The 24,903-nt window shown below is 41.3% G+C and overlaps 1 protein-coding gene across 1 annotated transcript; it reads left to right on the top strand.

The window, feature by feature from the left end:
* Positions 1–15,052: 15,052 nt before the first annotated feature.
* Positions 15,053–24,794, top strand: LOC127031077 (aurora kinase C-like). Its single transcript, XM_050917810.1, has 8 exons — positions 15,053–15,082; positions 15,951–16,113; positions 17,352–17,409; positions 18,380–18,571; positions 20,196–20,334; positions 21,163–21,311; positions 22,350–22,524; positions 24,621–24,794. The coding sequence occupies exons 1-8, from the start codon at positions 15,053–15,055 to the stop codon at positions 24,792–24,794; spliced, it is 1,080 nt and encodes a 359-aa protein (XP_050773767.1).
* The last annotated feature ends 109 nt before the right edge of the window (positions 24,795–24,903 follow it).

Here is a 24,903-nt window from a genome sequence, read left to right as displayed (position 1 = left end):
GGTGAGCCATGGACCAGTAACATTCTGGGGTGTCCAGCTTCCAGACAGCAATTGTGGCCCACTTCTCCATGGGTAGGAGGCATCACATAGTGGTACGCTGTGGCTGAAGCTCCAGGGTCAGTTCTACCCAGATCTCAAAAAAGATAACCAGTTCTCTTACCAATGCTCGTCATCCCACCTCTACAGAACAATCATCTGCCACCAAATCACACTAGTTTCCTGGGCCCAAAAACAGTTCTGTTTGTTGTGTAGGTGTTCCAGGAACTGGGCCTTTTGTTCCCACAGCTCAGCATCCTACTGGTTTTCCGTCTCATCCTGCTGCCACCACCTCAGAGTATTCTCCTGCTGCCAGAGGAGGTGTTGCTCTTGTCATAGAATAGTCTGCTCCAGCATCATCTGCTCAATGGTGCAATAGCCAAAGTCCAAACTGGCTCCAAGCGTGATAATACAGCCCGTGTGTATTCGTGCTTGTCACCATAGCAGTGCAGAGCATTGTGGGGCCATGCTGGCCGACAAACATTCAAAAATGGCATGAGCCAGCTCAGAAAGGAAGTATGGGGTGGAGACAGTGGTTACAAAGGGTTTGGTATTTTTTTAATTGAATCCTCCTGGCTTCCCACAATTCATAGCAAAAACAATACCAGGATGCAAGCTGCTCAGTAGCAAAGCAAAGGACCATGGGACACCTCCAAAAAGCACTACCCCCTCAAATTGCAGCAAACTGCTGCTGTCTGTTTACACACTGCAAACTGACCAGGAGTTCTGTGTGCAAATTGTTGGTGCAACTCATGTACCATGGGCTACCAGGCGTGCAACAAAAAGCTTCGGCTTAAACCCTGCTACAGACACCCCCTAAGTGACAACCTTTTGTATTTATTTTGCATCAGAGTAATTTTTGCCAGCTAATAGCAAGGCTGATATGTTGTTAACTTAACTGTCCTGGTTTATCAGTAAATAAATTAAGTGAAAACATCAGATCACAGACATACCCGTTCCAAATTCCTTCCCTTCCACAAATAAATCCCAGGAGTCTTACAAAGATAACATGCCATCTTTGAGCTCAGTGATGTGGGGAATTTTACAGCTTGAATATGACCTAAAAAGAAAATTGTCATTTTTGGAACAAAAAATATTGTAATAATAGAGTGCGGGGGGGATTCAGTGTCACATGAGATTACTATACATGAAAGCAGAGGTTTGACTGCTGCCTTGATATTACAAGCTCTTGGTAATGGAAAAATCATGCTACTATACAAGGCTTATGGGATGATCAGCATACAACACTTTACTGCAATCCCTACTGGAACTCTGCTATCAACCACTGAAAAAGACCCATTATGCCTTGTTATCCATGGGGGGAAATGTCTAGCTCCCCCAGCGAGGCGGTCAGAGAAACACGAAAAACCATAGCTTAGAATAATAGTGATACACTCCCTCTTCTTTTGTGTTTTTAAAAGGCAAGAAGTGAAGAGGGAGGGGAAAGTCATATTTTATTGCTTGAGCTCCAATGCAGTCTATTACTTTAGTACATTAATAATGCAGATGAAGCTATATGTAAAGCAGAGCATCAAATTCTGTGAGCCATAAGTATGGTACTGTCCAATGAGCAACAGGCTTTTGAGCACTTTGTTTCCATTCTGTATTTGTACATGAAAATTAAAGGAAAATATCTGGAAAATAAATATATAGCTTCTGTCCAGAGTGTCCCCAAATCCCATATTCTGAGTAATGCTTACTCACGGGAGTCCTACTGTATGTTTCATATCTCTACTGACCCACTGTGATCAAGGCAGATGCAGGGTTGAGGCTGTACAAGTTTTAGTAGATTGTTATTTTACTTGAAGCTCTTCTGTTTCTTTTAATCTCTTCAGCGAGACATTGGCGGGATTACACTGTAGAAGATCAGCAATGGATTTTTTTTCTTTGTGTTAAGCATTCATTGCACATTACCAGCATAAGGAGACAGAGTCTCAGTTACTCTGCATCCTCTGTGGTCATTTACACCAGTGCAAGGTGAGTGCAAAGTGGGTGTGAATCATTGCCATTCTGATTGTACTCATTTTGCTCTAATGTAAACAGTCAGGGCAATTAAGAATCAGGCCTAGGTTTTCAGCATGAATTACATGCTACCACTGCCTTGTGTAGTCATTTAAACCTCGTCAAAGTGATGTGTAATGCTACCACAATGATTTGGTACTGTTTTATGCCCATTTTGCAGAGATGTAATTGTGCAGGGCAGTGGAGAATCAGGCATACTTAATATATACACTCTGTAAAAAATAATGTGTAAGTCCCATGTACGTCTATACTTTTTCTAGTTAAATAGCTGAAAGGCTGATTAGGCCTCAACTGGAGTACTGTGTCCAGTTCTGGGTGCCACATTTCAGGAAAGCTGTGCACAAATTGGAGAAAGTCCATAGAAGAGCAACAAAAATGATTTAAAGTTCTAGAAAACATGACCTATGAGGTCAGATTTAAAAAATTGGGTTTGTTTAGTCTGGAGAAGAGAAGATTTAGGCCTGGTCTACACTAGTTATTTCGGAATTAGCCAAGTTAATTCAAAAAAAAAAAGATTCTATCCACGTGAACAAACTGGCTTTTTTTATTTAAAAGGCTCTTTAAATTGATTTCTGTACTCCCACTCGGCAAGTGGAGTAGCACTTAAATCAAGATTACAATCCTGGGTTAAAGGTATTGTGGATGCAATTCAGCGTTATTGGCCTCCGGGAGCTATCCCAGAATGCTCCCTTGTGACCGCTCTGGACAACACTCTCAACTCCGATGCACTAGCCAGGTGGGCAGGAAAAGCCCTGGGAACTTTTGAATTTCATTTTTTATTTGGTCACCATCAGCACAGGTGACCATCGGCACAGTCCACCATCATAGGTGACCATGCAGCGTCCACCATCACAAGAGATCACGCAGTCCCAGATTCACAGACGAGCCCTAGCATGGTCCGAACGGGAGGTACTGGATCTCATCGCATGTGGGGGAGACGAGTCTGTTATGGCAGAACTACGTTCCAAAAAAAGGAACGCAAATACATACGCTAAAGTCTCCAGGGCCATGACGGAAAGAGGCTACTCCAGGGACACAGAGCAGTGTTGTACAAAAATCAAGGAGCTCAGGCAAGCATACCAAAAAGCCAGGGAGGCAAATGGGTGCTCTGGGTCACAGCCCCATACATTCCGCTTCTACCGTGAGCTCCATGCAATTATGGGGGGTGACACCACCACTACTCCACCACTGTCCGTGGACACCTGCAAGGAGGGAATTGCTCCTTACTACTTTCCAGGGTGCATGTGTACGGCTTCATGAGCCATGGCACTAAGGTGTAGGCTGGGTCCCCGAGGATAACTATAGGCAGTTCAACATCCCCAACAGTAATTTTCTGGTCTGGGAAGCAAGTCCCTTTCTGCAGCTGTTCAAACAGACCAGAGTTCCTGAAGATGCGAGCGTCATGCACCTTTCCTGGCCATCCCACATTGGTGTCGGTGAAACGTCCCTTGTGATCCACCAGTGTTTACAGCACCATGGAAAAGTACCCCTTGCGGTTTATGTACTGGCCGCCCCGGTGTGCCAGAGCCAAGATAGGATATGCGTTCCGTCTAAGGCCCTGCCGCAGTTAGGTAACCCCAGTACATTAGAGCCATCCACAATGGTCTGCACATTTCCCAGAGTCACTACCCTTGATAGCAGCTGGTCAATGATTGCGTTGGCTACTTACAATACTGCAGCCCCTACAGTAGATATGCCCTCTCCAAACTGATTCCTGACTGACCGGTAGCTGTCGGGCGTTGCAAGCTTCCACAGTGCTATGGCCACTCGCTTCTCAACTGTGAGGGCTGCTCTCATTTCGGTGTCTTTGCGCTTCAGGGCAGGGGACAGCAAAAAGTTCCATGAAAGTGGCCCTACGCATACGAAAGTTTCGCAGCCACTGGGAATCATCCCAGACCTGCAACACTATGTGGTCCCACCAGTCTGTGCTTGTTTCCCGGACCCAGAATTGGCGTTCCATGGCATGAACCAGGCCCAATGCCACCATGATCTCCCAATCACCACATGCCGTGCTTCTAGGAATGTGTGTGTCCATGTCCTCATCAGTATAGTAATTGCATTGTCATTGCTTCCTCACCTGGTTTTGCAGGTACTTCACATAGTGCTGGATAATGCACGAGGTATTTACAATGGTCAAAACTGCAGAGGAGATCTGAGCGGGCTCCATGCTTGACGCACTATGGTGCCTGCATGGGTAATCCTGGAACAAGGGTGCAAAACAAGCTGTTTGGTTCAAGATGGCCAGTAAGAGGCAGTAAATGGTTGTCTTCTGTAGCTTTCATGGAGTCGGGAAGCTTGTTAGAGCTGCAAGAGCAGGAGAGCAGAGTTTGCAGCAGAAACATGAGCAGAATTTGCTGCAGAAGCTGTGCGGCTCTGCTCACGGTGTCTGAAAAACAGCAGAGAATTGTTGCCTTCTGTAGCTTCCACAGGAGCCCAGGAAAGACAATCTGGAAAAAGCAGCGGAAGCTGTGCAGCTCTGTTCATGGTAGCCGAAAAAAGGCGGGAAATGGTTAGATGAAAGAGTAGATAGAAAGACGAGAGGACATGCCTGGTAGATTCATAGTACCAGGAGACAAGTGGGGCACCGTGCTGCACCATCTGCTGTAGTATGGCATCTGCCATAGCTGTCACGGAGGGAGGAGCAAGTGACAGCACACACCCAGAAACACCCGCGAGAATATTTTTGCTCCATCATGCACTGGGAGCTTAACCCACAATTCCAATAGGCGGCAGAGACTGCGGTAACTGTGGGATAGCTACCACAGTGCACCGCTCTGACATTCGATGCTAGCCTCGGTACTGTGGACGCACTTCGCTGAATTCAGGTGCTTTAGTGGGGGGACACAACACTGAATGTATAAAATTGATTCCGAAAATTTGAATTAAATAAGTTTGAATTAATTTTGTACTGGAGATGTACCCTTAGAGGGAATGTAACAGTTTTCAAGTACATAAAAGGTTGTTACAGGGAGGAGAGAGAAAAATGTTTCTTAACCTCTGAGGATAGGACAAGAATCAATGGGCTTAAATTGCAGCAAGGGTGGTTTAGGTTGGACATTAGGAAAAGCTTTTTAACTACCAGCATGGTTAAGCACTGGAATAAATTACCTAAGGAGCTGGTGGAATCTCCATCATAGGGGATTTTTAAGAGCAAATTGGACAAACACCTGTCAGGGATGGTCTAGGCGAATGGGGGCTATGGTAAGTGGCACGGGCCAAGGGATGTGCTGGCCGCCGCTTCCCACAGCCGCCATTGGCCTGGAGCGGAGAACTGCGGCCAGTGGGAGCTGTGATCAGCTGAACCTGCAGACGCGACAGGTAAATAAACCGGCCCGCCATGGTGCTTACCCTGCCAGCCGCATGCCAAAAGTTGCTGATCCCTGATCTAGATAATACTTAGTCCTGCCTTGAGTGCAGGGGACTGGACTAGATGGTTGGACTTGAGGTGCCTTACAGTTTTATGATTCTATGAAAGTGTTGTGTGTGAAAAGCCTGGTAAAATTGGGATGATTAAGTTTACCTGGTATGCAGACGCACTGAGGTGCTTTGCAGATAATTAATATGAAGTCAGGAATCTAAACAAGATAGTACATGCACAGCAGAGAGCATTCATGTTTTTTTTCAAGGGAAGTATTAAGCTCTGATGCTGCAGCCCTTCCTTGTAGGAGTAAAGATTACTTGCATGAATAGTTTTCTTGACATAGATGTGGTAACTGACATGACTAAGGGTCATTCCAGGGCTTGGTTCTTTATTTTGGTGGATTCTGGTTATTTTTAAAGTCTTTTATTATTTCCTGTTATGAACTATTAACAAAAGGCCTAATTTTATCTCCCTGGTCCACTTACAGAGGGGACCCTCTATCTGTGGATCACTCTCTCTCTCTCTCTCTCTCTCACGCACGCACACACACACACGGAAGTAAGGACTCATCCACCTCACCAGGAAAACCTCCTGTGGACTCCATGGACAGGCTACCTTGGGGCAGCTGTTGGCTGTGGGAGCCCTGGAAGGGTAGCACCAGTACAGCTGTGATGCCATTCCTTCAGATGACCCTGTGCCGACTGATCCCCTGGAATACACAGGGTTTGGAGTGAGTCCTGTAGCCTGTTTTATGCGGGCAAGTCCTGTCCTTTTCCTTGTGGAATGACTAGCAACAATTCTTGATAAGAAAAACTTCGTAGAGATTTCCTCCTACTTCTCCCACTCTCTCTGCCCCCCGCCATTGATTTTCCACACAAGAGCCATGAATGGACTAATAGCTATTACACATACTTTTGAATAACCACAAAACCATCTTCTGAAGCATGTGTACAGCTCTGGTTCACCTTTATGTTCAGACCACATACCTGCATTCCAGCACAGAATTTGGCTCCCTGGAACAGTTTTGACATGTATTTCATTGCAACCTAGTGCTCACTTCGAGTAAGGAAAATGAGGCAGCTTGAGTGAAATGTCACGTTGAATAAAATGTGATGGTTCAGGGGAGAAGGAGGGTGAGAATTACAATTTGAATTGCCTGAAATGGAAAAAAAAAAAAAAGAAAAGAAAACCAATCACTTATAAACAAAAAAAAATCTGAGAAATGTAATAAAATTTACAAGTGAGTGGATGGAACAGATTAAACATGCTGCTTTTTTTTCAAATCAAATGTCTTTGGAGGATCCTGTGGAACAGTTTAAAATTCAACCAGAGATGTTTCATAAGACATTCTGAATCATTTTTTCTTCTCTTGATTTGATAGTATATAATGATTTTTATCTGTTCTACTTTTCTTTAGTCCCTCTGGCAATGTTCAAACTAAACTGATATAATTGTGAAGACTACCATTTTCTTTCAGCTTCATTTAGCAACATATGCAAATATGCACATGGAATTGCTAAGGATCACAAATGCTTCTAGGCAGAAGTTTTTGAAGAAGCTTTTAAAGTACAGTTTTGCTCTGAAAAATAACAATAAATAATTATAGCTCTTTACTCAACAGATCTGCCCCCTGAGTGCATTCAACATCAGAGCTACTGGATTCAATGACAAAAATAAGTTTTTGCTACTTTTACCTCTTAGCTGTATTGGCTCCACCAATTGGCTAAGAGAAGGAACTGAGCTCTTGTGCATCATCAACAGAATTGTTTACAAAATTCCAGTCATCTCTGTGCAACCCCACTGAAGACAATGGATTTGCACATGTGTCAGAGGGCATCATTCGAAGGCAGCAGATTTATGCAGCGGTAACTGAGAGCCCAGTGTGGTCTGCAGACCTTTCATTATTGATGAAGATAAATAAGAAGGAAAGAGACCCACTTTATGCTGAGAGCCCAGGCTGAATTTGCAAGGCTGGCAGTTAGGAAAAACATTATTGTCACTTGTAAACTGAGCACGTGATACATAAATCACTGGCGTACAGGAAACATGGAGCCCCACAAGGTCATTTTTACAGAATGTTTTTTCAGATTAGAACTGCACTTTAAGAAGATACCAGGCCAGAATCCTGAAGTCTGTGGACTATCCTGACTTATACCAGCTAGGAATCTGACCAAATCTCCAAATCAGTTTTAAACTGTTATCAAGTTTCTCCCACTCAAGGTAATATCATAGGGTTGTCAAGCCTTTAGGATTGTCCTGAAGTCTCCAGGAATTAAAGATTAATCTTCAATTAAAGATTACGTCATGTGATGAAACCTCCAGGAATATGTCCAACCAAAATTGGCAAACCTATAATATCTCTTCTGAAATAAGAGATTAATTCTATAGCACTTCAACACTGTTTAAAGGCTGGATTGCAGTATAAGTAAGGCAATATATGTCCCTAATGACACAGGAAGAAGGGAGGAATTAGGTTAGAGCTATGGTCAGATCATCTGCTGGTATAAATCTATCTAGCTTTATTGATTTAATTGGAGCTATGCTGATTCACACCAGCTGCTGCTTGAGCTCAGCGTTCTAACTTAGGGCAGGAGGGGTGGTGTTCCAAAGACCCAAAGAGGTCAGACATGCAGTTAGCATGGTAACTCTGACACTTAATACCTCCCAGAATCAGGATCTAAGAAAATATGTTTTGACAAGAACTAGTTTTTTTTGTCTGGACATCGCAAAAGTGTGTTAAATCCAATCCCTCTATCCCTACCTAGCCTTTAGCAAAAAATGAGGTCCTGTAAACTATGTATCTGTGTATTAAACTGTGTAACTAGGTTCCTTGTCAATTTAGAGCACCTTTTAAAGTGAATTTAATTTAGTCCATATTGAGTAGGAAAAGCATTTTTAAATGGCATTAGCTGAGTCCATTTTTAAATATGGGTCCAGCTATAATGGGTATTTTCTTAGGGCCAAGCCAGGCAGTCCCCAAACTCCACTCAACTTGAGTACAATGGCAATTTTCTGAGTAAGGACTGCTGTATTTGACCCTTACTATCAACAGGACCATAACAAATAAGCCAGCTTAATAACTGGATATAAGACTCCCAACAGAATGGCCAGTATCAGATGCTTCAGAAGAAGGTGCTAGAAACTTCATGTTGGACAATTCTGGAATAACCAGTCCATGCAGAATTTCCTTCCTAAACCATGTCAACTAGTGATAAGTCATCAATGCCGCACAGGTTAGTAGTTATCAGTCAGTTCCTAGTTGAGGGTTGTCCATGTGAAACAGCTACTATCTCAGTTGGCACTGCTTAGGCCTTTTGTGGCAGTCTCAGCAGAGAAGCCAGAGAGACAGGGCCATTGAGACTGAAATATCCTTTCTTCCCTAATGCAGCTTTGAGACATATTGGCTCATTGTTGTGGGGAAGCTTGTACTTCTGCTGCCCATGCTGTATGTACTCCGGGGAAAAAGAACTTCACTCTCCAGAGCTCTCAGTTTGGCTCCTTTCAAGAACTGTAAGAGCCCCATGCTGTCACTTACTCTTGTCTATTAATACCTTGCACTATGAATAGTCCCATTGAAATGACGGATGAAGTTATTACTCAGCATAAGTCAGGGTGGCAGAATCTGTCCCAGAACAATTAAAGATGAGATCCTGTTGTTTTTGGTTGTTGTTTATTTTTTTCATATGATTTCTATTTAAAACCCTAAGTCTCAGAAGTGAAAACAGCCAGTGACATACATTTGGATCTCTTATCTCGGCCATTTAGAGAGTGCACTATAATAACGGCCTGTAATATTCTTCCCATTTAAAAAAATATTGGATTCATTTTTGCACAAATCAAGTCACTTCCTACTTCATGTGGTATTTATAACTGTGAAGGGAAATGCCGATAAAAGCACACGTCAACAATCTTTGGGAGACCTTTTTTGTGGCTACAGCTGGATTTTTGTGTGTGAGAATATGTTTTATTATGATTATAAATCACTTCTGTTTCACTCCAGAAATGACCGGCCAGAACGGACAACAGAAAGCAATTATCTTCTGGAATAGGTGCTCTGTAACAAGAGGAAACTGCCAGAGAAGGTAATGAAAGACGCTGTTTTATAACTTCTAGTTATAAAACAACTCCCAGCCAGCAGGGTTACAAAACAAATTGGCTAATACCAAAAAGTTGCTGTGGGTAGAGTCTGGAATGATCATGAATAAGCAAGTACAAATAATGTTTATACATGTTATCAGTGCTCCAAAAACATCATTGTAGCTCTGTCAATGGGATTCACAGCATCCCTGTGCCCTCTAGTGGCTGATAGGCAAATCTGTTTTCAAATGCTGTACAGTAAAAATTAAATGAAGTACACCTAGTTAACATGACATGACATGAGTTATGTTGGAGGACAGTGAATAAGCAGAGATGTCAGGTGATATTGGCCTCATAGCATTGACCAAGGAGGATTTACAGAGAATAACTTACAAGGTAGACTGGGAAGGCAGGAAATTCAGACTGAAGATCAGCGTGGCAAAGACAAAAGTCTTTTGCAATAGGAAGACGAGGAAGAGGCATAGATAAAAGTCGGAGACAAAGAACTAGAACAGTGGAAAAATTTGTGTCCATTGGAGGTTTAGTATCAAAGAATGGGAATTGTGAAGATGACATAAAAAAGAACCTTGGACTAGCTGTTGTTGCATTTAGAAAACTCTGTAAGATTTGAAAATCTAAAGACATTTAGATACAAATAAAAATCAGTGTAATGAAACAATTGTCATGGCAATACTCATGTACAGTCAGAATACTGGAGTATGAGGAAAACTGATGTTGACTGTAGAAATGAACTGGCTGAAGGGAATATTGAGACTTTCATAACTGCAGAAAATAAAATGAAGTGATAAGAAAATGGCTAGGGCAAGAAATTGATTTAAGAAAGATAATTGCAGTGATTTGGACACATGTCAAGATTGGACTCAGAAAGGATGCCATACATGGTGATATACCAGAATACAAGGAACTTGAAATAGGGAATCATAGAATCTTAGTACTGAAAAGGACCATGAGAGGCCTTCTAGTCAAGGCAGCACTAAATATTATCTAGACTGGTGGTTCTCAAAGCTGATCCGCTGCTTGTTCAGGGAAAGACCCTGGCTGGCCAGTTTACCTGCCGTGTCTGCAGGTTCGGCCGATCGTGGCTCCCACTAGCCGTGGTTCACCGCTTCAGGCCAATGGGGGCTGCAGGAAGCAGCGCAGGCCAAGAGATGTGCTGGCTGCCGCTTCCTGCCGCCCCCATTGGCCTGGAGCAGCGAACCGCGGCCAGTGGGAGCCGCGATCGGCCCAACCTGCGGACGTGGCAGGTAAACAAACCAGCCTGGCCCTCCAGGGGCTTTCCCTGAACAAGTGGCAGACCGGCTTTGAGAACCACTGACCTAGACCATCCCTGACAGGTGTTTGTCTAATCTGCTTTTAAAAATCTATAATGATGAGATTCCATGACCTCCCTAGGCAATTTATTCCAGTGCTTATCTACCCTGACAGCTAGGAAGTTTTTCCTAATGTCCAACCTAAACCTCCCTTGCTGCAATTTAAGCACATTGCTTCTTGTCCTATTCTCAGAGGTTAATGAGGAAAAAATGTTCTCCCTCCTACTTGTAACAACCTTTTATGTACTTGAAAACTGTTATCATGTCCCGTCTCAATCTTCATTTCTCCACACTAAACACTCATTTTTTTTCAATCTTCCTTAATAGGACATGTTTTCTACATCTTTAATCATTTTTGTTGCTCTTCTCTGGACTTTCTTTAATTTGTCTACATTTTTCCAGAAATGTGGCACTCAGATCTGGACACAATACTCCACAATGCTCGGAGTAATCAGCATGGGGTAGAGTGGAAGAATTACTTCTTGTGTCTTGCTTACAACACTCCTGCTAATACAGCCCAGAATGATGTTCGCTTTTTTTGCAACAGTGTTTACACTGATGACTCACGTTTAACTTGTGATCCACTGTGACCCCTAGATCCTTTTCCACAGTACTCCTTCCACTGTCATTTCCCATTTTGTATGTGTGCAACTGATTGTTCCTTCCTAAGTGGAGTACCTTGCATTTGTCCTTATTGAATTTCAACCTGTTTCCTTCAGACCATTTCTCCAGTTTGTCTTGATCATTTAAAATTTTAATTCTATCCTTCAAAGCACTTGCAACCCCTCCCAGCTTGGGAACTTTATAAGTGTACTCTCTATGCATTAGGAAGACCGAATGTCTAATTAACTATATCATGAAACCATTTTAGATTAGGGGGAAGATTCAGTAGTTAATATCTGTACAATGCTTTGGATATGTAAAGCACTGTTAAAGTGCTAACTTATACTTTGTTAAATATATTATGTTTTAATAAACTGAAACTATGTCAATAAAACAAAGTCCTCAATGACTAAGTAACGATTGCAGTTTTATATATATTTACATGTGCAAAACCAACATCAGACATTCGAGCTAGTAAAGTGCAATAAACAGGAACAGCATAAGAAACAGTAATGACACTACGTTCTATAGCACATTTTAATTGTAGTGTGCTTCAGAAACTAAATTAAGCCTTAACACCTGTGTCTAACCTTTGTTCAGCCCTGCTGTGTGTTTACATTGTAATGCTGTCATCAATGACATGATCCTATACTCCTGCCTCATTCAGTGCACAGACTGGACACAATCAAGAGGCAATACTAACTCTGGCATTTCCTAACTTTTGAATTCTTGACATTGAAACCTAAATAACATTCTTTTAGTATCATTTTTCATGAAATGTATCTGTATATATCTGTTCAGAAATCCAGCATTTGTAGCACCACAGATACCTGACATGGAAGGAATCTATCACTCAGGTGATCAATATCCATTTAATATATGTCTGCTACCTAACTCCCATACTCTGTCTCAGTTCCAATACCTTTCTAGCAGCTCTCCCATTTGTGAACAGCAAATAACAAAACCCACTGCTGAGTGCTGGAAGTCTAGTGCCAGCTGCTTAATGCCAGGTAGAGACAGAGGACAACTCTTCAGGAAACCTTCCCCTGTCACGAATGAAAAATACAGTTGTGCAATGAGATAGGCTGTTTGCTTGGTGACCCCATCCCAAAGTAGAGAACAAAGCTTTAGGAATTACACAAGTGACCCTGTAGTTGACTGTGTTCCTCGGAGTAAATACGGCCCATGAACCAGGACACAGTGCATTGTTTCAGAAAACAACACTGTGCTACAAGCAGAAGAAGATCTAGCCCTCTGCCATTATCTTGTCTAGGGAGCCTCTCTCCTCCACAGAATGTTTTGGCTTGGCATTCAGGCTCCCTCAACACAGAATGCAGATACAAAGAACAGCAGTGCTCAGTGACAAGGCCAGCACCATGGGTTTGAAGAAGTGAAGGATTTTCCATGCAAAAATCCAGCTCAGCTGAAGAGCTGAGAAGATTCCTTGCAACTGTGGTGATTTTCATTCAGTATTAACATTGCTGCTCATAAAGGTGATGTGCAGTCAGGAGCAGAGACCCAAATATAGACTTTCTTATTAAACTTACTTTTAATGTTCTCGCTTGTTAGAAGCTTATATTTGATAGGAAAGATTTAGCTTCCAACAGTCTGCAGGCTCCATATAGGTGCTTAAATGCTATGAGGATAGGTGCTCTAGCAATGCTGGAAATAGATGGCTTGATTACATAGCAATGGATTGGTATCTGTATTGATTTATATGTACCAAATACAACTACAATTGCCCATCCAGTGCTCTGGGCACCTATTCCATAAATTAAAAATGAGCTCACATAAACAAAGGACTGCCCATACATATCTCCATTTCACCCCACACCCTGCTCAACGTCCTTATGAAAAGATGGGCTTGTAGCCCAGGTGTAAGCCATTTCAAGTTGAAAGGAAATATTGTTTTGGTGTTTTCAGTTCATGGTAGCCTTACAAATGTTGTTCTTCGAATGCATTTTTAAAAACTGTTTTGCCAATATTTAGTATGTTATGTGGAGCAATTTCTGTACTGCTAACCCAGGCAGGCAAAAATCATGAACTAGGAACAGAAGAATCATGAGATAGTCTTAGAAATCGTGGGATTTTTAACAAATGATAAATGTGACATTCTTTTGATTTCTGCACTTTCGAGTGCATTTGGGTTATGTCTTCTGGCCTTTCCCTGCAACTGTGAAGAACAGAAACTTGCTTAAACAAAACAAAGCCCACCCCTGCGCTTCTCATGAAATAACATCTCCAGAAGTTGGAACTTTGAGAAAAAAACATTAAATATCACAAGGTTTGTAATAAAATCAGGAAGATTGTTAATACTGCAATTAATTTGCCCAGGACTGAAAAATAATATTAAAAAATATATATTATCTAAAATTACAGCACTTAGATCCTGGCCCCGCAAAAAATTAAGCATATTCTTCATTTTAAGCTTAGGAGCAGTCTCATTGATTTCAGCTGGACTATTCAAGTGTGTGCACAAGTGTTTGCAGTGCCAAGACCTTAACATATACACAATGTAGTCTATAACTGGCCCCTGGAGAGGTGTCTTTCCCCAGGTAATTCCGGTTTGTCATATTTCCCAGTTGTGACCACTTGGAGAAACCACTACATTTAATTATAATCATAACACTTATTTCACCTGTAGATCTCAAAGCATTTTGCAAAGATGGGTAAGAATCATTATCCCCATTTTGCAGGTGGAGAAACTGAGGCACAAAGAAAGAAAGTTAGTTGACAAAGTTCGCACCATGAATCAGTAGCAGAGACAGGAACAGCCCCAGGTCTCCTCACTCCCAGGCAGTTGCTGCCTAACACAGATATATAAATATAATTGTGATTAGAAATGTGCCCAGGCATCAACAGATACTGGGATTTTCAGTTTTGATGTCATGGGTTTGCCTGTCCTAGAGTGAGGGATGAACTGTGACATTCAAATCCAGGATTGGATTCTGATTCCTTAAAGTTTAGAATTGGGATTTGAGACTGTAGAACTCAAGGCTGGCCTCAAAACTGAGAACTAGTTCTGGGTTCAGATTCCAACCTTACCCCCACGCTGCTTGAGATGCTGAGATTCAGGGCTTTGGTCCATTGCTAATAATAATGAGTAATACAATAGCTTTTAACCTGTCACACTGATTCCCAAAGCACTTTGCAAAATATTAATTCATTCATCAGAAAAGGAATTTCTCTGCCTTTATTTAGGTTTATATAGTACATTAAGTTGTGTGTTGATTCAAAGCATGTGTAAAGATCTGTAATGTATTCTCTGTAATAAATGAAAGCAATCTTCCCTAAAGCGCTGTCCATTCCTTGGCCCATTTCTAAATCTAACTATATTATATTAACATTAGGCACAAGCCTGGAACAAGATTTGGATCCTTTTTCTGGCTCTGTGATTGACTTACTGTGTGACCCTGGGCAAGTCACTGCTTCTTTCTGTGCCTCAGTTTCACAGTTTAGAAATCAGATGTGGGGAGTCTGACTTTAAGACCTAAGGAGTGTCACATGACCCTGGCCTTCTATATAAAGGGCGCTTTTAGAACTAATTTGTGTTTCCAATGCTAGCTGGTGAGGGTGGAAAAGAGGGGGATGATCTATGGAGAAAAATCTACTGAAGGTCAGAATGGAGATCCAGTGGAGTGCTGCCAATCTGGTCTATTTATTTTACTTTAGCTGTTTCATTAGAAAGCTATCAAGGGTCCCGGAACAAACAAAAACCCTTAATTGTGGGCATCCATGTTTTAATATAGGTGTATTTTGCTATTGTATTGGAAATAAAACAGTATTCACTTAGTATATATGTTAATGAATCCTAAAATACTCATGTAGAAGGTTTTAATGCCTTTGGGCAGTCTCTTATAAAATGCTCTTAAATAATAACTTGTCTACCTAAAACTGCAGAAATGCAGCTTAGTTTCTGGCCAAGCTTTAGTCCATTTGATATCTATAAAGTGCTTGTTAGAGCAGATTTATGTGTGACTGTTGTGCCTATTTTCTTGTTAAAGCCTCAGCTCTTGTGAAATGCATGTGTCTGATTAAATGAGATCTGGTCTATCTTACCAGGTGAAAGTGATTGGGTAAAATTGCTAAATGCTCATGATGACTAATGGAGGAACATAGCAGCTTGCAAAGGATAGCCTAAGATTTTGATGTGATTATAGGTACCCAGCTTGGGACACTTTAAAAGGGCCTGATTTTCAGAGGGAGGGTGCAGAAAAATTGAGGTTGTTCTAAAATTAAGTATCCAAAATCAGTAACCACTCCTGAAACAGCATGGAGGCCAAAGAATTCTAGTTTCATTCTTACCCCATTATATCCATGCTAATAGGAAACTTCCTGAAAGTGAGATGTTAGGATGGGGGTTGGGCAGTGGCAGGCATTTAAATCAGAGGGGAAATGGAGAACAGCCAGGTGAAGAGAGCAGTGGACTGACTACACACACAAAAAAGAGAGTCCCTGCCCCAAAGAATTTTTAATCTAACCTCATGGTGTTCTTATCTCTTGGATTTTCACTGTTGAAGTTGTCTCCAAGGCCAATGACTGTAAGCAGCTCAGATGTGGACCAAAAGAACATGAGAAAACATTTGAGTAGTTCCTGCATTTCAGTGTTTTCCTGCAAGGGGTCATCTTCTCCAACAATCAAGAATATCATAAGCAAAGCCAAAGCAGGATCAGAGTCTAAGGGTATGTTGCTTACTCAAACCATAGCTGGACTCATCCCACAGATTATGTGGAAATAGGAATTTTCCAGTTCCCAGACATCCTGAAGGGGTCACCCACTTGCCAAAGAACTGCTTACAATTTCAACCATAACTTCAAAAAAATAGAGTCAGGGTAGTGGAGTTGAAATTGGTCAAGGAGTAATCTATCAGTTATTTGGCCAGTGACTTCTTTGGTGGTGGGAGAGTGAAATAGGATTCTCTACTTCTATTAAAAATCTGGTTGAGACTTGACTGGCTCTGAAAGCTTCAGATGTAGGCACTAGTCCTATAACTTCCACTGTTAAGTAGTTTATGTGCACCAAGAACCTTGTGAAATGCTTTCTTTGCTTAAAAAAATCCTGTAAGCCAGGTGACAACAGCAGAAGTAACTGAAATAATGGTGCTTTTTCAGGTGGTCAAAAGCAGCCTAGCTGAACTACAACAAACCAGGCAAGGATAGGCTGCTCCACCCTGTCAATAACTCAGTTTCAATTAGTTCCTGAGCAAAGAAGTGTTGCTTCCCAGTTCATGGTCTCTTATTTTATAAAGAAAGGCAGAAACAATACAAATGTCAGTAATATGTAAAGGGAAGTTCAGCCTTAAAAAGAACTCTCAGTATTTAATGGTACAAAAGACACAGGACCTTCTACAAAGATACAAATGAGCCTTTGAAACTTTTTTAATGGAGTGTTTATTCCTAGTCAACTGGAGCTCCATGTACGAAGAGGCAGAAATTGGCCCAGAGATAATTGCTTATTGTGCTCCAGACACCTTTAGACTGATTAATAAAATTAGGCGCAATTTTCCTTTAAGGACAGTCTGATATTCCCCCTTGACTTTTACATTAAACATGCTGGTAGTTTCAGTGATCATCTTCCTATTCAAGGATGCAAGAGTTGCCTGGGTATGCCAGTTTCTTCAGTCCCCTTCCATCATGAAATAGCAATCAGTGTTTTTCCTCTGCGCTCTGGTCATTACTCACCCACCCCTTCCATCTTCATCCTTTTGTTTTAAATTGCACTTTATTGCCACCACAATTAGTGGGTGACCTTTTGTCTAACACTATGTCCAAACATTCCTAGGGCTGTTTTCATTGTAGAATTCCTACTCAGTGAAGACTTCCTTCCCCCATTCATCCATCCAAAAGCTCTCAGATCCACTGTACAAGCTACAGCATAGAAAGACCATTTCTGTTCTAAAGCTGAGGCATTTGTTTTACAGACAAGGAAAATGATTCAAAAATGGACGCCAAATGTACTTCTGTTTCTCAGCTGCCCAGGTAACTATTCAGAAAATATCTCAGTATGCTGCTTCTGGAGCATTAATATTGTTTGCTGTAGAAGTCTCCAGATCATCCCAAACCTCTAGATACTACAAAACTACTAGCTTTTTTTCTATGTAAGAATTGTCTTGCCAATTTCCTGAGTTGGGTTTAAAAGATACAGATATTTCAAGGGCCTTTCCCCTAAGATATTTAGAACTATATCTTACATTGCAGAGAATAGTATTTAAGGCCTAGATTTTTCAGAAATGTGCATATGCAAAAGTGCAGACACTTGTATGTGAAATCATGGCAGATGTGAGCATACATGGGCAGTCAAGTATCCAGCTATCTATTTGCATATACAAATTCAGCACACTGCACATTCAGGTGCATGTATGACCTTGATAACCTGAGCTCTATTTTTTTTCAGTAACTTGGTAATTAGAATTGAGTCTACCAAGACTTTATTTATACACATTTACTTTGCTAAAATAGTAGTATCAGAGGGTAGCCGTGTTAGTCTGGATCTGTAAAAGCAGCAAAGAATCCTGTGGCACCTTATAGACTAACAGACGTTTTGGAGCATGAGCTTTCGTGGGTGAATACCCACTGAGGAAGTGGGTATTCACCCACGAAAGCTCATGCTCCAAAACGTCTGTTAGTCTATAAGGTGCCACAGGATTCTTTGCTGCTAAAATAGTAGGACTATTTTAGCATGGAGGGCTTACACTGGGGAAAGGCTCTGTTTTAGGCTGCATTGGCTGTCTTCAGTAACTTTGTCTACTCATTCACTTATATTCTATCAAATATCTAAATTTAGTAAACACAAAACTTAAGCATGTTGAAATATACTGACACCCTCATGATAGGGCTAAGCAGGTGCAGTGACATCTGTTTTACACTAAGATTGAATCTGACTGATATTTCTCCATTAGTGGGAATTACTAATGTTATAATTTAATACTGATTCTTATTCTGCATGCAGGAAAATGTGGTGCATTGATGACTTTGAAATTGGGCGGCCACTTGGGAAAGGTAGATTTGGAACCGTTTATTTGGCTCGTGAACAAAATACCCACTTCATCCTAGCCTTAAAAGTCATCTTCAAGTCTGCCCTTGAGAAATCACAACTGGAGCACCAGCTCCGAAGAGAAATAGAAATTCTGAGTCATCTCAGGTAAGAACCTGTGCTGAAAGTACATAAAATAACCAGTGAGTGGAACTAACAGTCTGAGGAATGCTGGTATCCCTGGCTGACTTAGTCTTCGCACCCTCCATTTTAGCAAAAACCAGACAGCAGTTCATTCTAGACCACCCTAGTGGCAAGCTCAACAAACTGGAGCCAGTCTTCTGGGTTGCCTTTTTGGTGATACAGAAAAGTGGAAAACGTGATTACCTTACTTCAAAACAACTTAACCTGAACTGGTGAACTTGAGAAATGGGAAAGAAGGTAGAAGTGCCCTCATTAGTTTGTCATAGGAGTGAGGAAAATCTGAGATCTATCCCTACAAACTACACAGATAATTGCTATCCTCTAAGAAATATACAGCAAACAAAATCGTGTGCTGCTGGCGGGCCTCACTCTCCACCCATGCCCCCAAGAAATTGTTCCATTGCCTTTTTCAGTCATCTACTTAAGGCTAGAATCTTGAGGGTCCTAATTCTGATCACTGTTCAGTTGTGAACTAAAGAGGATCTCATTGGGAAAGCTGAGATGTCTTGATTTCTAACGTGGTTCAGTTGTGCCAATCTCAGCAGGCTTCTGACTAACCTAATTCCTGACTGCCACAGTTACAAGGCTGACTGCCTCTGAGCCCTTCTCTGAGCTGAGTTCACCCCCTTCAGGTGTTAGGCCTAGTGCCCTTTTCCCACCAACTCCTAGGTGACAGTACCCTGTGTATGATCTGTGCTCACCCCAATAGGCCCAAGTAGGGTTGGGTACCTGCAGTTCTTCCCTTTTGGGAGCTTGTGACTAGTAGAAAGAGTTTAATCTTAACAGCATGAACAAACCATAAGACAAAAGTTTGTTAAAGCAACAAAAGGGCTACCTACATATCTGTCTTGCCTTAAAGGCTTGCCGTCCTTAGCAGAGACTGTACTCAGGTCTAATATCCCAGGCTCTCAACTTCTGGAGCTTGGCTTCACCCTCCCTCTCTTGAGTGACTCTTTATCCAGCCCCAAGTCTTATTGCTCTCCTGTGTTTTCTGAGCATAGTTAAACCAGTTCAGGTAGCTCAAGAAGAGTGGGAGTAGTAACATTAAAGTCCATATTTCTGGGTGCTTGCTGAAAGTCTGTCATCTGGGCAATTGTCCTGGCTTCCTGCATTTCCTGACAATCCTATTATCAAATAAACTCAGTGCAGTAAACATGCCAAAAGCCAGGTCACATACAGCATTCATAAATTGTCACAGAGCTGTTCCAAATCCATCACACTAACCCTGGGGGGAATTCTCTAACCTTTCCCGCACAGACCTCTGAAATAACAAGCACCATTTCTACAGCATGGCTTCTACTCCTGTTAAATCAGCAGCCAATGCTACTTAACTTCAGTTGTCCTATTGTCATTCTGTTAGTAACGTATTGACTGTTTTTTACATATCTGATCCATTTAATTCATCACTAGACCAACTAAACCATGGGATTATTATTTTCCCACATGTGCAAGCTTTCATAACACTCCTGATCCAACTGAATAGGAATGTGGTGGTGGGAATCAAGAAACTAGCTTAACATCTGGCTTCAGTGTTGTGATACTTGTTTGATTTTCAACTACCAAACATGACCTTTCTGGCTTTTTTTAGACATCCAAATATTTTGAGATTTTATAACTACTTTCATGACAGAACACGGATCTACCTGATGTTGGAATATGCTCCGGGAGGGGAGCTGTACAAAGAGTTGCAAAAACATGAGCATTTTGAGGAGACTAGAACTGCCACGGTGAGTAAAGTGTTGATGCTGCTTATGTTTTGTGAAGGGGAATGGAATCTCATCTTGGAACAATAATGTATGCACTGTAGACGTAACACGCTGCGTTTGTATGCAGAACAAATCATCTTGCCTAAGTAAAACTAGCTGGAAATATCTTGCTCACAAAGTGTCTTGTGTGACTGCCAATGTTCCAGTTCCTGGATAGAGCCAGGAATTGCCAAGATGTGGCATGGCTTCTTTCTAATCTTCAAAGTTTCAGTAATCTATCCCTGATTTTATATAGTACTACCATTAGCTTTCTAAGCCACTCTTATAAGCAATATCAAAACAATCATAGAATCTCAGGGTTGGAAGGGACCTCAGGAGGTCATCTAGTCCAACCCCCTGCTCAAAGCAGGACCAATCCCCAGACATATTTTTACCCCAGATCCCTAAATGGCCCCCTCCAGGATTGAACTCGCACCCCTGGGTTTAGCAGGTCAATACTCAAACAGCTGAGCTATCCCTCCCCCTAAATATATGGAGATATACCTATCTCATAGAACTGGAAGGGACCATGAAAGATCATCAAGCCCAGCCCTCTGCCTTCACTAGCAGGACCAAGTACTGATTTTTGCCCTGATCCCTAAATGGCCCCCTCAAGGACTGAGCTCACAACCCTGGATTTAGCAGGCCAATGCTCAAACCATGGTAAATATCAAACCAAATCACTCACTGCTGAGCCACAACAAGGTTTGTATTTAACTTACTAAATGGCTAAGTCGTATTTCCTATAGAAAACCACTACATAAACTGTGTTTGACTGTGTAATTCTCTTGGGTGAGGCACATTCTGCAGTATGTAGAAGAAATATCTGATGCTCTGATATACTGCCATGCTCAGAAAGTGATCCACCGAGATATCAAGCCTGAAAACCTCCTGCTAGGACTTAAAGGGGAACTGAAGTTAGCAGACTTTGGCTGGTCCGTGCATGCTCCGTCACTCAGGTGAGTCTGACTCCTCTTTTCAGTGGTAAGACCACTACGATAAGGATTCAGTCTCTATTCAACTGTCCTGTATTTCCAGCTCCTCCACTGACATTTTAGTAAAATCTGTCTAATATCCTAATTCTCTCATCTTGATTCACTGATGCCACATAATTGTCTCCAAAGAAATGAACTGTGGACAATCACTGGATTGTGACACCACTGATGGTGAGCAAGGAGGAGCAGGATTGGTTCAAGGTTGTGTGGTCCCTTGAACACTGAAATGAATCCTCAGGGCCTCCACAAAGGCATGAAAAGTATGTTCCTTGTGTCCTGCTTTGCTTCCACTACATGGTCCTTGAGACAGCATGAGCAGAGAGGAGGTCTGTCAGCAGCCCCGGGACCAACAGCTGAGAGAAGCTCTCCTTCAAGGCTGGCTATCTCTATGCCTTGACTGGCACTTTGAGGAAAGAATGCAAAACCATGCATAGGGCTTTTCTTAGGTATTAGAATCTTTATTTTTTTCCAAAGATTCTTGCGACACAGACTATAGTCTGAAATATTACTGTCATGGAGCCATATAAGTGCCTCTTGTCTTTCATGAAGCACTAAGAGAATGTTTTTGACTCGGCAGCCCAACCCTTCATGTAGCTTCTGTTCGACCTAACCTAGATCTTTGGCTTCAGGAGTTATGTCTAGTCCCCAGTCAAAACTATTCCTTTAGACTGAAACTTAAGAAACTGTACACACAGAGTCACCCAGCTTGCATACACAATTTTGAAAGTTTGGGCCTCAATTGGTCAGAAAGTTAATTGCTGGGTAAGAAAAGCACTTCCTAGGATTGAGACAGAAGCTAATCTACTTTCCCCACACCTAGGCAACAAAGCTGACATCCTACTTAGGGCAAGATCTTCAAAACTGCTCAGATTCTAGTGGGTCCAAGTCTGGCCCGTAAAGTTCTAAACTGGGTGTGGATGTACGTAGTAAATCAGTTATTGATAAATTTACTCTACCTTATTTTAATGCAACAAAATGACTGGTGATTTATTTTTTAAACAGGAGGACAACATTTTGTGGCACGACAGATTACCTTGCCCCAGAAATGATTGATGGGAGAACCCATGATGAAAATGTTGATGTTTGGTGTGTTGGTGTTCTGTGTTTTGAATGTCTTGTGGGGTATGCGCCATTTGAAGCACCCACCCGCAATGAAACATATAAAAGAATTGCAGAGGTAAGCTTTCCTAAATCCATGGAAGAAGTTACTTGGTTTTGAGAGCAAAGAATCTACTCCCACAGGCAAACAAATAATTAGCCCCAGAAGGATTTTTTTTTCTAATCAGTGAAAGCTGATTTCATGGTATGCGCAAACTAATGAAATAATAGCTTAATTGATCAAAGTTTACAGATAGGCAAAATAAGAAAAATGCTGCTTGAGAACTTTCTGCTTTAAGGATATTTACTTTGTATATTTTGACTGATGTTGACAAATTGTGTTTTAATGGTTATAAAGATTTAACTTTTTGAATCTTGCCATCTGTCATTAAATTGTCTGATTTCCCACCCTCCCATAATTTTCTGCAACTGTGAAAATTTAAATTGATAAAAATGGAAAAAAGCTTAAACATTAGATACTTATTGAATTATATAAAAAATCAAATTCTGGGGAGCCTACAAATAACCTAATCATATAAAAGATTAGACTAGGAACTCACAACTGTCAGCACCGCTGATAACCAGGCCAATAAATTCTCTTCTTTAGAATCAGACACTGCTTGGGTTTTGATTTTGTTGGCATCAAACATGACTGGTAAAGCACTGTCAGAGTGCATTACACAGAACTGGGCATCCTGTTTGATACCATCTCTGTATTCATTAGGACCCCTGACATTCCCAGTTAAAATATTCAAAACAATGTCAAAATAACATTGTTCATTAGGAGAAAATCCTGGTTACCATTTCCCTCTTCAAAGTCTGTAGTTGAGCAGGGTTGGATAAAGATGCCTTCAGAGCACATAGACTCATTCTTAAATCAACAAGAGTCCTTAAATAGTAATGCGAGGCTCTCCCTTTTAACAAACTACTCATCAATTGTGCTACCTAGTTACTAAAAATAGCACAAACGTACTGTGGCACTTCATCTGGCAATACATGTGGCAAAACTGTTACATCTAAATTAGTGTTAGGTGTGTTTCAGACAGCTGCTCCTTTTTTGTACAGAATTTAGGGTGAAAAGTGGTGACAAGAAGATGTAAACTACCTAATCTGAAACAGTAGATCATCTTGGATATAGATCTGGGGCCTTGTCTTGTACCCATACTAATCTACTGGAATTTTGCCATTGATCTGAATGGGAGCAAGACTGAGTCTGTGATTTCTTTTCTATCTGCAAAATTGACATGGTGGAGGAGGGGGATGAACAAATGTAGATAAATATATTGAAAACTAGGGATATAGGTACAAAATGTACCAGTTGGTTCTAATACTGGCCTTATTCAATGAAGATTACTCTCCTTCATTAATTCTGTCTTCCACACTGCTCAGTACAAAACGTCTCTTTAAAATTAAGCAGCCAACCAATTTATTCCAGTGAACACTATCAGCTAGTGTCCTTGACTGGGACTCTAATGTGCACACTGTATTGCAGATAAGTGGAAGTGTACTATGCCAGAAATATCTATCTTATTTTGCACATTAATGAGGGTTAGAAGTATATCAGATAAAGTTCTTGTGATTTGATCTATTCTGTGGCTGCTGTGACAATGATCTGGTATAGGAGATGTTACAATGTAATTCTGGAGCACACAAAGAATCTTACTTTTCATTGAAATTCAGTTGTTAGCGTATAGTTGGGTTATAACTTATGACATCAGACTTATATGCATTCCAAATCTTAACTGTCAATAACAGTCTTGCATGTTCGTAGTCTTTTTTTGAAGACCCTAATTTACTATCATGGAATTACCTGGCTTTGGTAATATTGTTACATCACTCATTACCCATTAAGCAGTAGTTTTTGTAGCTGTGAAGACTACAAAAAACTTGACGACTGCTTGGTGGCTAGTGTGCTGAGACCATAGTCTATTGTACTGACCAATGGTGTCTCCTGTGTCAGTTTGTCATATAGTTTGATAACCTTTGCAAGCTATCTAGAGTAATCTTCCCCGCAACCCCTTCATTTTGTTTGTACAGCACCTAGTGCACTGGGGTCCTGGTCCATGACACAGGCTCCTAGGTGGTGATATACAATTCATTGTACTTGCATCATACCGGCTGTTACCTTGTGGAACTAATATTGTGTGTCTTTTTTGTTTTGTTTTTAATTTCAAGGTTAAATTCACATTTCCCACAGGGGTGCCTGATGGTGCCAAGGACCTTATTTCAAAAACACTTAAGCGCACTCCTTCGTTGAGGCTCTCTCTTAAAGAAATAATAAAACATCCATGGGTTAAGAAGAATTCAAGGAGGATTTTCCCACCAGTTTATAAAGCAGCTGAACAATAAACTTGTGCTTCCAAGAGAAGACACTCTCGCTCTGTAATATTGACTACTTGTGCTTTTTTGAGATGGCTGGATTTTTTTTAATTCGGTTAGGAATTCAGTTTATCAGAAT

This window comes from Gopherus flavomarginatus, chromosome 11 (genome assembly GCF_025201925.1).
Source record: "Gopherus flavomarginatus isolate rGopFla2 chromosome 11, rGopFla2.mat.asm, whole genome shotgun sequence".
In the NCBI taxonomy this organism is placed as follows: Eukaryota; Metazoa; Chordata; order Testudines; family Testudinidae; genus Gopherus; species Gopherus flavomarginatus.
The sequence above is the reverse complement of the archived record's forward strand: the minus strand, read 5'-3'. Positions and strand labels throughout refer to the sequence as shown.